Source organism: Centruroides sculpturatus, unplaced genomic scaffold (genome assembly GCF_000671375.1).
Source record: "Centruroides sculpturatus isolate CEXI.00-Female unplaced genomic scaffold, Cexi_2.0 scaffold147, whole genome shotgun sequence".
In the NCBI taxonomy this organism is placed as follows: Eukaryota; Metazoa; Arthropoda; class Arachnida; order Scorpiones; family Buthidae; genus Centruroides; species Centruroides sculpturatus.
This window is the reverse complement of record NW_019384357.1, coordinates 744,998-762,885: the sequence shown is the minus strand read 5'-3', so window position 1 is coordinate 762,885 and position 17,888 is coordinate 744,998. Positions and strand designations below refer to the sequence as shown.

The 17,888-nt window shown below is 24.8% G+C and overlaps 1 protein-coding gene across 2 annotated transcripts in view; it reads left to right on the top strand.

Annotated features, from left to right (window-relative positions):
- Positions 1-17,888, top strand: part of LOC111640005 (sodium bicarbonate transporter-like protein 11) — a 221,667-nt gene that overhangs the window by 83,489 nt on the left and 120,290 nt on the right. The window contains exons 1-2 of one of the 2 annotated variants that reach the window (XM_023386012.1): positions 8,723-9,170; positions 12,008-12,142. In XM_023386012.1, coding sequence (XP_023241780.1) covers positions 12,017-12,142 — 126 coding nt within the window. In that variant the 5' untranslated portion in view covers positions 8,723-9,170; positions 12,008-12,016. Of the gene's footprint in view, positions 1-8,722; positions 9,171-12,007; positions 12,143-17,888 lie in introns of those variants that run through there. The other variant, XM_023386005.1, reaches the window with a different exon arrangement.

The window sequence follows — 17,888 nt, the reverse complement described above, 5'->3', positions numbered from 1 at the left end:
GGAAAATAAAATTTTATATGAAAATTATTCAGTCGGAGTTATCAATATTTATGGTAAATCAAAAATTTACCTTAAACTTTTAATTTTTTAACAATGTAATTTTAATGTATTACTTTGTTTTAATGTTGTCAAATTGAATAAAACATATGAAAATATAACTCTGTTAAACTTATTATGAGTAAATATTTATTTGTAATGATCGATTTCAAAAGAAACCCTACGATTAGTAGCAAGTACACCGAACTCCCGATTATCCATGCTAATTAGTGCACAGGTTTGCACAGAAAACTGTAAAATACGGATAATCCAAAATAGCCCTCTATACTATTTGGATGTTTTAAATCGACTAAAATGTATATACAGCTTAATCCCGTTATAATGTAATACAAGTGTGAGTCCCAAGTTTCATTAGCTGAAAATTTAGTCAGTAAACAAAATGTAGATTTCTTCTATTTTAAAAATATCATGTAAAAATTTAAATTTTACATTTTTATGTTTTAATATAATTCTTACATTTTTTCCAAATTACTGTTTTACAGTTTTAGGGCTAGTAGGATATTTCTTTCAAATCTGCTGTTTATAGCGTATAGTATAGCGTGATTTTTTCATGTGTATTTTATCAATAAATTTCTAAAGTTTCGTTTGTAAATTGTGTTCAAGTCTCGTAGACGTTTTCAGGTCGTTTCTTAGAAAGCCACCTGAGCTTGTACGCACTTCCTATTCGTTACGCTTTTCATGGACAAGATAGATATAATATTTTGACGATGCACGGATCGGAAATTCGGTGTAATTCGGGGCAAGAGGAAACGAATCGAGGAGGTACAAAAGTAATATCGTTTTTATTTCCAACTAATTTGTAATCTCTATTGTAATGTTAAATATCCGTTATAGTCTAAGGCTCCTATACCACAATAAACCATTAACATTATATCTTTAAGATAATTTTAAGACCATTTAAGTGTGATATTTATTCATTAGAAAGAAAAAATTAACAATAAAGCAAAATTATTAAAAAATTTTTTGTTTTCGTGAGAAAAGCATAAATTTATTTTATTACATATTCCATTTATTGTTTCACGTAGCCTATAAATATAAAAAATTAATATATGGGTCTGTAATATATATTAATATATTTTAGATATACAATATATTTTATTTATATCTGAAATATAAGTAAATGACTTTGTTATCATGTTATAAAAGATGTAAACTTTCTGAGTAAATTATAATTTTAATAACTTTTTTATAATTTTCAAATTTATAATATAATCTTCTAATTTATCCAGTCTATAGGGTAAAATGAATCATAAATACTCCGTATTATTTTGTAAACTTGATTAAATTAAATTAGAGTCTATTTGTAAAATCATTCGTTATAAAATGAATATCTAAATATGAATTAAACAGCAAACTTATTTAAAAAGTTTTTATAGCAAATCAGGCATTTTAAATTCAATTTGTTCAAGGTCGGGGTTTACATAAGCTAAACAAGATGGTGCTTAGGGCCTCACTTTATGAGTCTGTAGTTTAGGGCCTCACATTTTACTTGTGTCATTATTTGGGGGAGGAAAGGCTATATTATTTGTTATAACAGGGCCCCAAATTTCGTATAATAAATGTTGTTTCAGTCATTTACTGTATGAAAAACTGCAGTGAGCATGTCCTAATTGCATATTTTAAATGTAGATTATGTATATTGATTCTATTACATCAATTTACAAAAAAGATATATGAATTTGTAATGTACTCGTATAAACAGGACTCTTTTTGGTTATATTAATGAACTACAGTATTAATATATTTGGTTATTTATACTCTGTTAATGTATATTAAAAATTTTCATAAATTTAATAATCAAATTCATATATTGCATTAAAACAACGTAAAAAATATATTTTATATTAATTATTCAATATTTATTATTAAAAATTAAGTGCATTTTAGGTCTATTAAAAGTAACTTTTAAACATATTACTAAAATTTTGTATATTATAAAAAATTTCCTAATTTATTTTTGTTTTAATTTATATAAAAATTGCTTTTTCAATGCTATACTCTAGGAAATGCTTTATCATATGTTATATGTACAGACGTTATACTTTCTTTAAAACAAATTTTTATATTTTAATGAAACAAGTGCTAACTTTTTTTCTAATGTTTTTCATGAATTTGTGACAATTTTGATTTCGCTAACATTTTATAAAACTTGAAATTAAATAAAATTAACAGATATTTAATGAAAATCATTTGCTATTGTTAAGTTAATCTGCGTAAATTTTCCTCTTTTAATACAAAATATAATTTATAATAATATTAAATGTTCAGCTACATTTGACGTATTGAGTTTAAAATTTTATTAAAAATTTTAATTATATATTATATGATGATTGTTTGTGGATTATTTGTATGAAATAAAATTAATACAATGGTTTAAATGAACTTTTATACGTTTTAATGTAATGTGGAAAAGCAATATAATTGTTAGGGATATATTTTAAAATTTATCGACATAAGTACGTAGATCCATGAACTCAAAAATGAATTTCCAATGGCATTGAAAGTTCATTTTCGAACTTCGAGTGACATGTATATGTATATCAGTTTCAAATACAACATATATTTTAAAAGTTTCAAATGCATTGGTCCTGATTTTCACACGTGTCCCAAACTTAAGGGCGAACACAATTGCTAGCGGTGATAGCTAGAAACGTCACTTGGTGACGAGCTTGCCACGACGTCGTGAGTGCTGCATCACAGTTCCAGGTAGACATATTCCACACTGACAGGTCTGTCTGCCTAGTATTGGTAAGCACTTTCCATCCATTCTTCACCTGTGTCCAATTGCTGTATCTATCCTTTTCACCAGAATCTTATTGCTTTCGTTTCTAAAATCCTACAATTTGTTGTGTATTACCCTGTGTTGAACGTCGAGTAATACATTTCTTGCCATATTTGTCTGCATTCTTCTACATTCATCTACAGTTCTCGCTATTCATGTTTTTAAGTTTCTTATAATTTCCCAGTACAATATTTTCAAATTAATCGATTAACTTTAGATATTTTTAGCTTCTTTTTTACGATTAATCAGCTATAAATATGCTGTTATAACGGTCCATCAGTTTTATATTAATTTGTAAGTAAGATATTATGATTTATTAGGTCTATTTAACAAAATATATAATTCGAAATTAACACCACGTATCAATAATTACATTTGGTAGCAGACTACGTTTAGCTGAGCCAAAACAATAATGAAATGTGTTAGATAAAAATATATTTGATATATTATCAGAGCTATTATTTATTAATAAATAAGAAAAATAGTTTATTTCTGTTGGTTAAGAACCAAAGATATGAATAAATCTCTGTTAGTAGGAATTAAAATAATGAAACAATTTACTGTATAAAGATTTTGAAGTAATATTTTTTTATATGTATCAGTAAATGATTTTCTTCAATAAAAAAATATATACCGGTAATTAATTTAATTGAAATATATTGTTTAAGTATTTTAATTAATTTAAATTAAAATTTAGTTATTTAGGCTTGTCTGTGTGAAAAATTTATCAGTGATTTAAATAAACACGATAAGTTCTTCACACTAACACGGACAATAAATTTTACTAACATTTCAAATATCAAAATATAAATCTAATAACTATTTCACTTTTTAAATGGCAGAATAAAGATGTTTTAGATTATGCAGTGAGGTTTGTTGTATAATTATTTGCATTTCAAGTTTTTATAGATGTCTAAAAATTTTCGAAGTGGCTTCCGCCAGTCATACGACCACATCATAATTCTAGTTCTTATCCACAGAAACAAGAACGTTTATTATTATTTATTGCAGCTGTTGCACATTCTGCTCATAAGTAGCACGTAGATTTTGTCTTTTACAAAGCTCCAAATACAGAAGTCTACTAGTATAAGATCTGGGTAGTCAGGCAATGTATCAACTACCGCCAATTCATTGCTGTGAGAAGTTTTCATTTAAAAAATATCTGAGATAGTGAGATGGAGCTCCGTTTTGCTGAAATATCGTATTGTGGACATTTTTCATGAAATTTTAACACACAACCTGCTATTTCTGAATTTGTGAAAGTCGCCATTTTCTTTAATACTGCACTAGTGCTACTGCAGCTATATGTATTAAAGTCTTGCTTGCGGAAAAAAAAAACTTGAAAAAAAATTTATTTAGTGTTAATGATTATTATACAACAAGCCTCATTCTTGCATTTCAAATAGTTTAAACATGATAAATCTTTGAAGTTGTTTATACTATTTTTATACAACTTATATATTTCTACCAGACTGGAAGAACAGTTTAATACAAAGTTTCGCATATGAACAAGATAACTTAATTACTTTTTATATTTATATTATAGTTAAATTATTTTTTCTATGAAATGAATGAAAATTTATTATTTTTTCAATTTATTATATTAAAAAATTTTGCTAGTGATTCAACAAAATGATTACAATTATATATACAAATATTTTCATTTAATATTTCAAGTCGTTTAGAGTTTTACTTTTAAAATAGAATCTGTAAAATAACGAAATCAAATTTTATCAATAGTTTATGTTGAATGAACTTCTAATTTTTTGGATGTTTTTTTTATCTCCAATTTTCTAATAGTTGTATAAAATTTTAATTCAACGTATTAAAATGTTCTTTGGATTCTTTATTCGAGAATGCAGTTGAAAATTTTTTTCACATAAACATTAAAGATATTTCCTTTTATACTTTTATTACAGAAATTATTTATAAAATAAAATAACCCTAGAGTTATTCTGTAAAATTATTCATATTTAAAAATTATTACTGTTTTAAAATAAACATTAAAATATACAACCATTTTTATAAGAGAAAAATTAAAACATATAATAATAATAGCCAAAATTTTATATGCCATAACTGAAGAAAAAATTACACTAGAAGTCTGATAATTATTAAGCATTAGTTTACTTAAATTATTTCTGTTATTTACTTCTCGTATAATACAGATAATTTCAAACTGAGATGGAATTTAAATTTTTTATAAAGTATGCTTAAATATGTAAAGATTATTAATTTATAGCTTTTACATATGTCTATTTAGAGGCAGCATAAAAATTAGCTGCATTTGTAAGGAAATAATGTTTCGTGTAATATNTAATTTACAATATAATAGCTCTAACTGTGACTTTACTATCGACTGAATTTAGGTTTTCTTTTAGCCTTACTATGTTGCTTGAATGTTAATGAATTATTTTTTTATTTTATGGATTTTTCCATCTTATTATTATTTTTATAATTTCAAAAACTTATAGAAAATTTAAAAGCTAAAACTCAAATTAATATCTCTTTATGTAATTATATTGCAGTAAAATATAAAATCTAAATTGAATAAAATATTATAGAAATTTAATTAAATGAAATGGCAAGAGTCATTATAAATATTAAAAAATATTCACAAATTAGAAGGAAACAAACAGTCAGGAACAAAACACTTTGTTCCTGAAGTATTGAAGTAGGACAAGACATGAGGACTGTTTCTTCTAATTTGTAAATATTTTTATTATTTATAATAGAAATGTTTCAGATGTTAATGTTTAATTAAATGATAAATTCAATGTCTTTCTTATTTACTTTTACGGAATTTTTCCATCTTATTTTTATTTTGTAATTTCAAATACAGCTGGAAAATTTAACATCTCAAACTCTTTTTGAAACCTGCACGAAATAAATATGATGATGCAGCTATAAATTTCATAAATTTCGGTATTAAGTGTTAATTTTTACTTATACTTCTACACACTTATTAAAACATTTTAATATTTGTTATAAAAATTATTATAAATATTACTTGAACTAACAAATACATTTTATAATTGGGCTGCAATTTGAAAAATTTGTAGACTTACAAATTTCCACTGTTATTCTCCAGTTATCTGCCCTTCATTAATCTCGAGAACGGTGTAAGATAGATGAAAGTCGAACCAAATATGTAAAGCTTAGGGTCAAGTAGCCCTGATTAACTTAACTATATACGAACTTCCAGTATAGCCCAGAAGTCACGAGATTTTAATTCAAAAATTTTCCTCAGAACAGAGTTACATAAATTACTGGCATGATTCTGTTGTTATCTGGAAAAGATTGATATACAGGAGCAAGGCACTACTAATTTGAGATCGAGATCATATATTTTAAATTAAATAAATTAAAAATATGATACAAAAATATGAAAAACATTGCATCTTGACATTGTGACATCACAATGCTAAGCTGCAATTTTTTCATAGTTTTTAATCATATTTTTAATTTATGATATTTAACAGCATAATTATTTACAGATAATAAATTTTATATTATTTTTATATTTTATACGAGCAAAAATTATTGTGACAATCGTCACAACGCCGGGCTGAAATTCTTAATTATATTTTAAATTTAATTTAAAATATATGCATGCTCTCGATCTCAACCTAGTAGTGTCTTGCCCCTGTACATCATACTTTTCCTGGTAACAACAAAGTCATGCCGGTTATCTATGTAACTCCGTTATGGGGAAAATACTGTATTTGAATTGTAATCACATGAGTTTCGGTCTAAGTCGGAAGTTCGTATATAGTTAATATGAGCCTCCTGCCACTTAGCTTTCCGTATCTGGTCTCGACTTTTATCTATCTAACACAGTTCTCGAGATTAAGAAAGAACACACATACGACGACAATGGGATTTTATAGGTCTACAACTTTTTCAACTTTAGCCCAATTATCTTTCAATATGTGTAATACTGATACATTTCTAGCCTATATAGTGAGAACTCTTAAAATTTGATAAATTCTTTTAACTTTACCTTATGTATTTAAATATAAGATTTTTATAAGTATAAAAATCTTAATCATATAATTTTAAATAAAATTTTAATTCGTGTTCATCTAAATCTTCTTGTTTTAAAACCAATGAAAGGAGGGTTTCAAAATAACTAATTTTATTTTAAAAAATTTATTGATTGTAAAAGAATTAATTTTTAAAATATTTTCAAACTACTGAATTTATAAAATTAAATTTATATTCGAAAACAACATAAGTCTAATTATTTATATTTAGCAATATGAGATAATATACGAGTACTTCGTAAAATGTAAAAATAGACATGCCGGCATTTACACTACTTATCCAAATTATCTGAATGCATTATCATATATTCAATATTTTACACGATTCCTGACTAATTTATTACTGTTTTTTTTTTCTATATTCGGATATAATTGCAATAGCCCAACACTTTTTAAGTAGTATTTCATAATTAAATTATAAATATATTTCTGTATTTGATTTTTATTGAATACTGTATTATATAAAGATGATTTAACTTTATATGATAAAGTTAAATCGTCTTTATCTCATTTACAAGGTAGCTCGTTACACTAAGTTCTATTCAATAGTAGATAAATTTATTAATGAAATCTTAATTTTTTAAATTGTGATTATAATTCTCATAACTTTATACTATTTTAGAAGTTATGAGAATCATAATTGGAGCCTACATCCTGAGTATAAATTAGCATTTCATGATAATTTACAATATAATAGCTCTAACTGTGACTTTACTATCGACTGAATTTAGGTTTTCTTTTAGCCTTACTATGTTGCTTGAATGTTAATGAATTATTTTTTTATTTTATGGATTTTTCCATCTTATTATTATTTTTATAATTTCAAAAACTTATAGAAAATTTAAAAGCTAAAACTCAAATTAATATCTCTTTATGTAATTATATTGCAGTAAAATATAAAATCTAAATTGAATAAAATATTATAGAAATTTAATTAAATGAAATGGCAAGAGTCATTATAAATATTAAAAAATATTCACAAATTAGAAGGAAACAAACAGTCAGGAACAAAACACTTTGTTCCTGAAGTATTGAAGTAGGACAAGACATGAGGACTGTTTCTTCTAATTTGTAAATATTTTTATTATTTATAATAGAAATGTTTCAGATGTTAATGTTTAATTAAATGATAAATTCAATGTCTTTCTTATTTACTTTTACGGAATTTTTCCATCTTATTTTTATTTTGTAATTTCAAATACAGCTGGAAAATTTAACATCTCAAACTCTTTTTGAAACCTGCACGAAATAAATATGATGATGCAGCTATAAATTTCATAAATTTCGGTATTAAGTGTTAATTTTTACTTATACTTCTACACACTTATTAAAACATTTTAATATTTGTTATAAAAATTATTATAAATATTACTTGAACTAACAAATACATTTTATAATTGGGCTGCAATTTGAAAAATTTGTAGACTTACAAATTTCCACTGTTATTCTCCAGTTATCTGCCCTTCATTAATCTCGAGAACGGTGTAAGATAGATGAAAGTCGAACCAAATATGTAAAGCTTAGGGTCAAGTAGCCCTGATTAACTTAACTATATACGAACTTCCAGTATAGCCCAGAAGTCACGAGATTTTAATTCAAAAATTTTCCTCAGAACAGAGTTACATAAATTACTGGCATGATTCTGTTGTTATCTGGAAAAGATTGATATACAGGAGCAAGGCACTACTAATTTGAGATCGAGATCATATATTTTAAATTAAATAAATTAAAAATATGATACAAAAATATGAAAAACATTGCATCTTGACATTGTGACATCACAATGCTAAGCTGCAATTTTTTCATAGTTTTTAATCATATTTTTAATTTATGATATTTAAAATTTTTTTTGTTGTGATATCACAATGACAGGCTGCAATTTTGCATTGTGACAATGTAACAATAGTTTTTGCTTGTTGTTATTTAAAATTATTCTCTTATTTCTATTGTTAATCTTTCGACTTTTAAAATCTGTATCTTACGTAGCAATTTCTAAGCAATTTTAGCTGCAGGTCAATTGTTTATCAGATAAAGAATTCACCTGCAATCACAATTGCTTCGAAATTGCTACATAAGATTCAGATCAATTAATCGCCATGATTGAATCGCTACAATTACCTTCTACCCCTCTCCTACCATTTATATTTCTTATTCCTACTGCATAAGAAAAGGGACGATTCTATTTTGTAATGCTACACCTTCCAATTATTCGACTAACACTATAGTCGATCGACTTCTGGAGACATCAACTCCCATGAAAACTGAATAAATTTCTGGAATGGATTGTAAATATAATAAAAAATATTTAATATTATCAGTTAGATAATTCAATTATTAAATTATTACTAATATTCATTACTATAACATGCGGAAGATTATGCTAAAACTGGAAGTATTCCGAACACTATTATAAATAAAATTGGTTATCAAGGAGTGGCATGAAGATGTGGTGTATTCGTTAGAATAGTGCACATCTTAATGTTATCTTTTTCGTAAAAATCTCGAATTCTTTAATAAAAATTCCAGTATTTACGTTACGTTCGAATTTATATTGGTATTGTTTAATTGTTGCAATAATTTATTTATTTTAGTTATATTATTAATTATCATCTTCAGATAAAACAGGATATATATTACTTGACGATTAAACTCTCAGAATTTTATCATTAGAATGGTATTTGTGATAGACAGATTTATTTTTTAAAACAATTTTGTTTTTAAATAACAAAATTTAGCAGTATTACTTACTTTTAATTCGAACACGTTGATGTTTAAAAGCTTATTCACTCGTCTTCAAAAATAATTTAACTTTTCGAAAAAATGCTTATGTTAATTTAATAATTACTTTTGCGAATGCATTAAAATAAATTCAAAATTATCATATGAAAAAAATAAGTGGCCGTGCTATTCATAATGACATTATTAAATTATTTTTGAACTACAGATCAGTTTAAAAAGTAGATAACATTTAGCATATTCGCTATGTAATTGCCTAAGCAACTCAAAAAACGTTGATAGTTGTAAGGATGTAATTATCTAATTCTAACAATATACATTTAATATAATATAACTTAAATCAAGTTGTACAGAAGATAAGTATTAAGAATATCGAGATGACATTAAGAACTTTCAGCATCTTTGCAGCTGTTTTGGATAGTAGTCATACTTCAAAAAGGTCAAATGTTAAAATCGATGCATGAAGAATAATAATATACAGCACGGAGAAAAAGATGGAATTAATCTTATTTGAGATAAAGAAATGTTATATAAATCCTCAACACATGAATTAAATCTTTTTTTTTTCTTGAGACTTATACAGGATTTTTGTTTGTTGTTAGTTGAATATATATAAATGAATACGCTTTTAATACTTAAATACTAAATGAATACGCTTTTAATAATAACTTTAAAAGTTTTTTTGACATTTTTAGAATGTACATTTATGTAGAAATGTGAAAGTGTATGTATAAATATAGTATTTCATATATAGTAAATTTATAGTCTTAAGCTTCTTTGTTTTTCTACGTATCGACTTGGAAAATAAATATACAGTCGTATTCTGGTGTTATTTTTAAAAGATAATCCTAATTTATTATACAGTATTAAAAATTTCTAAATAATAATTATTATGTAATTTATATTTCTGTATAATATAACAATAGAAATATTTTAAAGATTTAATTCTTTAATTCTAAATAGCATAAATTAGAAGATTTATTATTCAAATTCTCCCAAAAATAATAAATAATAAATCTGTGAATTTAATTTAGTGTTAGATGATAACGTGACACGTGTCTTTGATCAATGTAAATTAGTGAATAAGTTACTGGAAATCATCTAAAGTCTTGTACATTTACTTCAAAATATCATATAAAATTAATAAAATTTCTACAAATATGTTCTTCATTATCAAATTTTATAAATACATATGTATATATTTATATATTAATTTTTAAGCAATATTGTTCTTAAATGCAAAGTTAGAAAGCATTAAAAATTTTTATAACCTATTTTATGCTGATAATAATTATATATAGCTTGTTTTTTAACTGTTACGACTTTTTGTGCACGTGTTTTCGAAACATATAACTTACAATTGTTATATCTTTTATAGCCCATCAAAATATAAAATAAAATTTAAAATTTCAACGCTGAAACAACAACAGATTTATTACATTTTAGGAAAAAAGGCGAATAGAACTATACCCTAATATATAATTTGTATGCTTATAGTAAATAGAATTACAATAATACCAAATATTTAATTATAATAATTGTACAGCAATACTTACACATAAAAACTAATACCAGTAGTCAAAGTTTAATTACAAGCTATATAAAATTACAAATAGAAAAGTAAATCTAAATAACAATGCTCATTTCTTTTTAATAAAAATTTCTGTATTAAAATTATTTTTTGATATAAAAATTGGCATATTTAACTATAAAATGTGTGTTTATTGATTATAAATCATAATTACTTTATTTCTTTAAAGTCTAGGTATATATATTTTTAACTAAATAAAAAAGTTTATTTATTATTTAATCAGTAAATAACTTTTCTAAATAAATCATTTTTAAATATACATTTTTATTATTGTTACACACAAATTTCTATTTGTTTAATCCATAATTTCGATATTTAAGAAGTTAAAATTTCGAGTTTCTTCTTAGCGCTTTAGAGAAAATAAAATAATAATAATTAAAAATTATCCATTTTTTTGAAAAGAGAAAATTTAATTTGAAATGCTTGAATTTAATAAGTATCGGAAATTTTAAAGCAGGATATTAATTTTGTATTGAGGATTTCGCCTTTTACAAATGGTACAGTAAAGCCGAACAGATTTCTTTGTATACTACTAACTTCTTTGACGTCATTCGATGCGATTGGCCGAAGATGCAGTATATAAATCATGTGGAACGTGTTGATCCTTCAATGTTAGCAATGACTGGATCCTCGGACGATCGCAATTGCAATTCTTCCCAACGCAGAAAATCCTCTCTTTCCAGTCTGAAGAAGTCGCTGTCGAGGATTATCTCGAGTGCTTCTACTTCAGATGCAGGCGCCATGGAACGTAATAGAGTTAAAATGCCAAATTTAATAATTGGTTGTTCCTTGCAGAGATTGCCGATGAAAGATTTTGGAGCGGAAGTTAGAGCTTCTATGGATGTTGACCAGTTCCTTAATCAGGCTGTTGTACTACTAGATGTACAGGAGACGTCTGTAGAAGGCATTGTGGATACTATGCTGCACAAGGTATTTAATTCTTATATTTGTTAAATATATTAATATGTATAAATTCAATGAACATTTTACACAAATTATTAAGATTTACAAAAATGCCATAATGATAATCAGTTACATTATTACATATCATTTAGCAAGTCGTAAATTTTATTATTTAAATCGTGCCATGTTAATAAGTGAATTATTCAAGATGCATATACTGTATCTAAATTCTGCAGAACTTATCGAATTAACAAAAATTATATTCTGTAAATTATATCTCTAAACAATCTAATTTTCAATACATAATTACAGATAATGCTAAATATATTGTTTAACCGCGTATGAAATTTATCATATAATAGAAAAAGTGATTTTATTTATATATATGAATTATTAATTAATTATTAATATAATTATATATATTAAATATATCATTTCAAGAAGAAAACGTTAAATTTTCGTAAAGATAAAGTGATAATTTACGAAATACATTAAAGACTCACTGTATTATTTATGAAGTTATGCTATTTATAACGTAAGGAAGGTCGCATAATTTTTAAATCCCATATAATGTTATGTTACCTATTCACACTATTTAAACACTTCTCAATGTGTCATTTGAATAATTAATTTTTTACTTCGAATTTCTTGGAAAATATCTTTAATTTTTTATTTGCACACGCACCTTTAATTGCAGTTATTAAAGTAATTACCTTATCGGCCATATAGTACTTTACCTTAAAATATATTTAAATCGCAATTTGCAGATAATATTATATGATTTAAATACGTTTTATTATTATTATTATTACTATTAAGTAAAAAGTATTTCGAATAGATTTCAGGTGCAGGCTTTTAACATTAATTTCTTTTCCCTTCTCTTGCAATTTCAATTTTTAGTAAACAAAATTGTGAAAACTGCATTAAATTATTATTTCAGATGAATTTAAAATTATTTAAAATTTATTTTATAGTCTGTGCAGATTAGGTTATTTAGTCTATTGTTAACAATTCAATTAGCTTAAAGTTAATTAAATATATAATTGAATTGTTTAAATTAAATATTGGATTATCATTAAGTAAAATTATTCTTGAAGTATGTGTAATTAGAAAAAAGAAATTTGTTATAAAAATGTTTTAAATCATAATAAACTTTTAAGTAAAAAATTTCAAAAAATATTTCACTTTCTGTTGCATCGTGTTTTTTGAGTTTAAAACTTTTTTTAATGTATTTTTTTAAAATTTTTATTTTTTGAATTAAAATCATTGATTATTTAATTTAACTCTTTTAATGATAATAAAATTGATAAGACTTTTTAAAACTTGATATAAAATATATATTTACAGGCTTTATCTTTCTGATAAATTACAAATTAAGAGTTATAAATAACTTTTAATTCGTAATTTTAGATAATTATTTAACAGTAATTAATCTTGTGCAATTCTAACGCTTTTAAGATAATGAACTTCTCTCTATAAAATTTTTTTACCCCTTATCTTTGGCATCCATAAATGACTTAATATGTTATTCTTTAATAATAAATAAATATATTTCTTAAATTTAATAATAATAACTTTAAGAAGTATATCTTTTAATTGTGCCATATTACTTTAATATTTATTAACAATAATGCAAAATTACTGTAAGACAATTTTTTCCTGAATATTATATAAATTGATTTTTATATAATTTTTGTGAAAAATTAAGCTTATAGTTATAAAATTTATTATAAATTGATTCATGTTTTTTTAATAACAAAATTTTCCTGAACACAGACTAATCGTTNATTAATAATAATAATAACAACAACAATAATTAATTATTTATTGTTGTACGAAATGTTTCGTAATGTGATGTTAAAATTTAAAAATGTTTGCTCAATATTAATTAAATTTATATTTAATGACTTAATTACTTTTATTACATTAATCATAACTGAATTTAACCACGTGACTGAATAACAAACATGAAAATTCAATACAAAATTTAGTCACGTAATTCAGTGGCGCGTTATCCTAAGACAAAAAGGGCAATTGCCTGGAGTCCCCACCAACAGGGCACCCAAAATAAATCTTTTATAAGAAAATATTTCTCTTAAAAAATTCTTTCGAAGAAACATGGACCCCCTAATTCACTACACTATACATGGACCCACTTCACAACACTATACATGGACTCCCCTAATTCAAATTTGCCTGGGTCTTATGAAGTTATAATGCACCATTAATATAATTACAGATCTTTCAAATCATTTTTAGTGTAGATCATAGATATTTTTCTATAGAACAAAGGAATTTAATTACTATTTGAACTGCAATTTGAAAAACTTGTAGAACTATAAATTTCCACTATTATTCATATGTCCGTCTGTCTTTCCTTAATCTCGTAAGTAGAGTTAGGTATATGAAATCCAATAATAGATGTGGAAACGATAGGGGCAGGAGGCCCAGATTAGCTGTAAACGAACTTCTGACGCAAACTGGAAGTTACGTTATTTCAATTCAAATAATTCCCCCTGTAAGGAGTTAGATAGATGACTGCACGACTCTGTTGTAACAAGAAAAGTACGATGTACAGTACAGCGGCAAGACACTACTAATAATAGAGCATATATTTTAAATTAAATAAATAAAAAAATATGATAAAAATTTGTTCCCCGGCATTGTGACGATGTCATAATAAATGATTGCTCGTTATTTAGTTTGTTTTTATTAAAACGTTTGATTTTCATTTATGAAGCATACTTTTTGATAACATTTTCGTATTTCGTCACTAAATATTTTCTCTTGAAAATGTCATCAATTTTATAATTTTTTTTTAAAGAAATTAGCCTTTCGGTTAGAAATTAATGAACATATACATTATGTAATTAAAATTAATATACATCAGTTAAATTAAATTATGTATTTATAATCTAATTTTTTCGAGCTTGATGAAGAAAATAGAAAATTATAAAAATAATTTTGGAAAATACGTTCAATTTTCCTGCTTTTTTTAATGTTTTGCTCTGCATATATGAACTAATTATGCTACATTAACTTAATTACATCACATTACATGTAGCACGGAGTAGTAGTAAAGTATTTTTTAGTTGTACAAAAGTATAGCGTACGAAATATCAGATAAACCGCATTATTAAAAGAAAAAAGAAGAAGAAGAAATGCATTATGATCTACATAAGTTGGAACACTTGAAAGAACAAAGGAAGAAAACTAATTCAAACTTTTTCCACCAGGTGGCTAAAGTGCACGTAATCTCAATGCGGCAAAGTCACGCTATCTTGAATTTGCATTTGTGTTGTTTTGCAAAATGTCTAAAGGCAACAGTATGGTGTGGCTTCATATAACGCTGTATTATTGATCGTTTTTTCTTTGATACTGAACATTTCGAAACTGCACATGTTAACGGCGCACATTATCCTAATGCAGAGAAACATTATTTTTAAGATTGAATTTTGTTTATAGTACGAGTAATAATATTTATGCGGGATAGTGATGCACTCTGTTTGAATAATAATAATAATAGTAAATCAAACAGCTTTATAATAAGACATTATTAAGGAGCATCAATCATTATTTTATTTATTATTAATCTACATGTTCATTCGATTTATTCTAGATTTTGTTGTAACATACTTTAATCTAAACTTACAGACGTTCCCTTGTTTCATATTCGAAACAGACAATCAGTCGTAAGATAATGAAAAGTTCACCAGTTATATTGAAAACAACTGTTGGAAACAATTTCCTGTCTTGATTATAAATTATAGAATAACGGTAGAGACATAGATATTTTGTATAAATAAAGATTATTGAAAGTTAATTTTTTGCTCTTCTTGTTGTAAATGTCTGAGGTTTTATTCTTAAAAATATTCATCATATAGCAAAATATTCCTTACTACAATTATACTTTTCTATTTCTTTTTGAAACAGAAATCTTTAATACAGGTGTTTACATTTGATATTATAGTATAAGTCAATGAATATAATATTACGAAAGCATAACTTAAATATTTATATAATAATTTGAAGTTTCATAATTATATAATACATAATATTTACATAACATTACTATATAATGTTTACAAAATTATCGGGAAAATTCTGTTACTATATCTGTAGATTTTTAAAATATATAATTATACTGGTTATTTATTCTATTGCTTTAATATAAAATTTTAAAATAATATATGTTTATTATGTTTGAACTGTTCAACAAATAAACAAGCTTCATTATAAGTAATTGTTATTAATGTAAGTTTAATTAATTGATTTAAAATTGAAAAGTGATTATTCAGATATAAAACAATCATTTATTAAATAATTTTATTAAGTTTTCACAGTTTTCACAGAAATGAATTTTATCTCTTATTAACACCAGCTCTCGCTCAAGCATTTATGTCGCCCCGGACAAAAAGACAAATTGTCGCCCCTTAAATTTATTTAGAGACAAACATATAATATAAAATTAACAATCAAGTAGTACAAAACAGTAAAAATTAAAATATACCTGTACCTAGTTACAAATTGTTAACTAAATGCATTTTTAATAATATTACAAAAATGTATTAGTGTACAATCAAACAAAAACTTATATCCTATAAAAATTAAACAAAAGTACATCAACTATACTAAAATCAAAAGAAACTTTTCTCACTTTTAATATTGCAAACTTTTTTATTAACTCTTTTAAGTTTACTTGATCGGCGGTTTCATGTGCAATCGCCAAAATGGCCAAACTATTAAGATGATTTTTGCGTGGTAGTGGAACGTAAGAAGCTTTTAATTAATTTTTATTTAGAGAAACTCTTTTCCCCCACCAGCTACAGTTATTGGTATGATCGGCAGTATTCTTAAGGTGACACTAAGGTTTGGGACAAAATTTAACATTGTTGCTTATGTTTTCCTTTTTGCCCAAAAGCTCTCTTTTATGGTTGTTTTCTTCAGAATTAAGGAATGCAAATATTTTCTTAGCTTTTAGTCAAAAATAATAAATACGAAATGTAAATTGCATAGTAATTTTAGCCACAGAAAGAAATCGACAAATATAAATTTCGATTAATTAAGTATTTAACTTATAAACATTTTGTTACATTCACAACCAAAATGCCGCCCTTTAGATTTGCCGCCCTGGACAAATGTCCAGGTTGTCCGCCCCTAGAGCGGACCCTGTTAACGTTCGCAAATATTTGTTAATATATTATTTTTTAGAGTTACTATATGTTATATCCACAGTTTTCACTCAAAATAATACAATAATTTTTTTTGCTTTGATTGCAACGATTTCTAAAGAAAATAAATCAAAACCATCATTTATTCCTTGTTTTTATCCTTGTTTGTAATCCAGATTAATGAAATTTGTTTTAAAACGTCATGCTAATTTTAATTTTAGATTCATTTTGGAATCAGTAGAACGATTAGTAATTTAAATATCTCTGCTAAACTATGACTTGCATGCAATTGACCTATTATAAATATAGTATGACATATCACTTTCCAAATACTGGGATATAATAAACACATACAACATATACCAGCATACTTGAAATTTCAAGTATGCTGGTATAATTTTCAAGTTAATTTTAGGTAATTATTAATTTATAATTTTATAAATATATATATATATATATCGCTATTCAGGCTATGCTTTATGCCTGTATAGAATTACTACTATAGAATTATTAAACAGAAAATTTTTAAACGTAAAAACATAGCATTCATTATATATATGTTATATATATAATGAATGCTATGCAGAAACACACACACACAC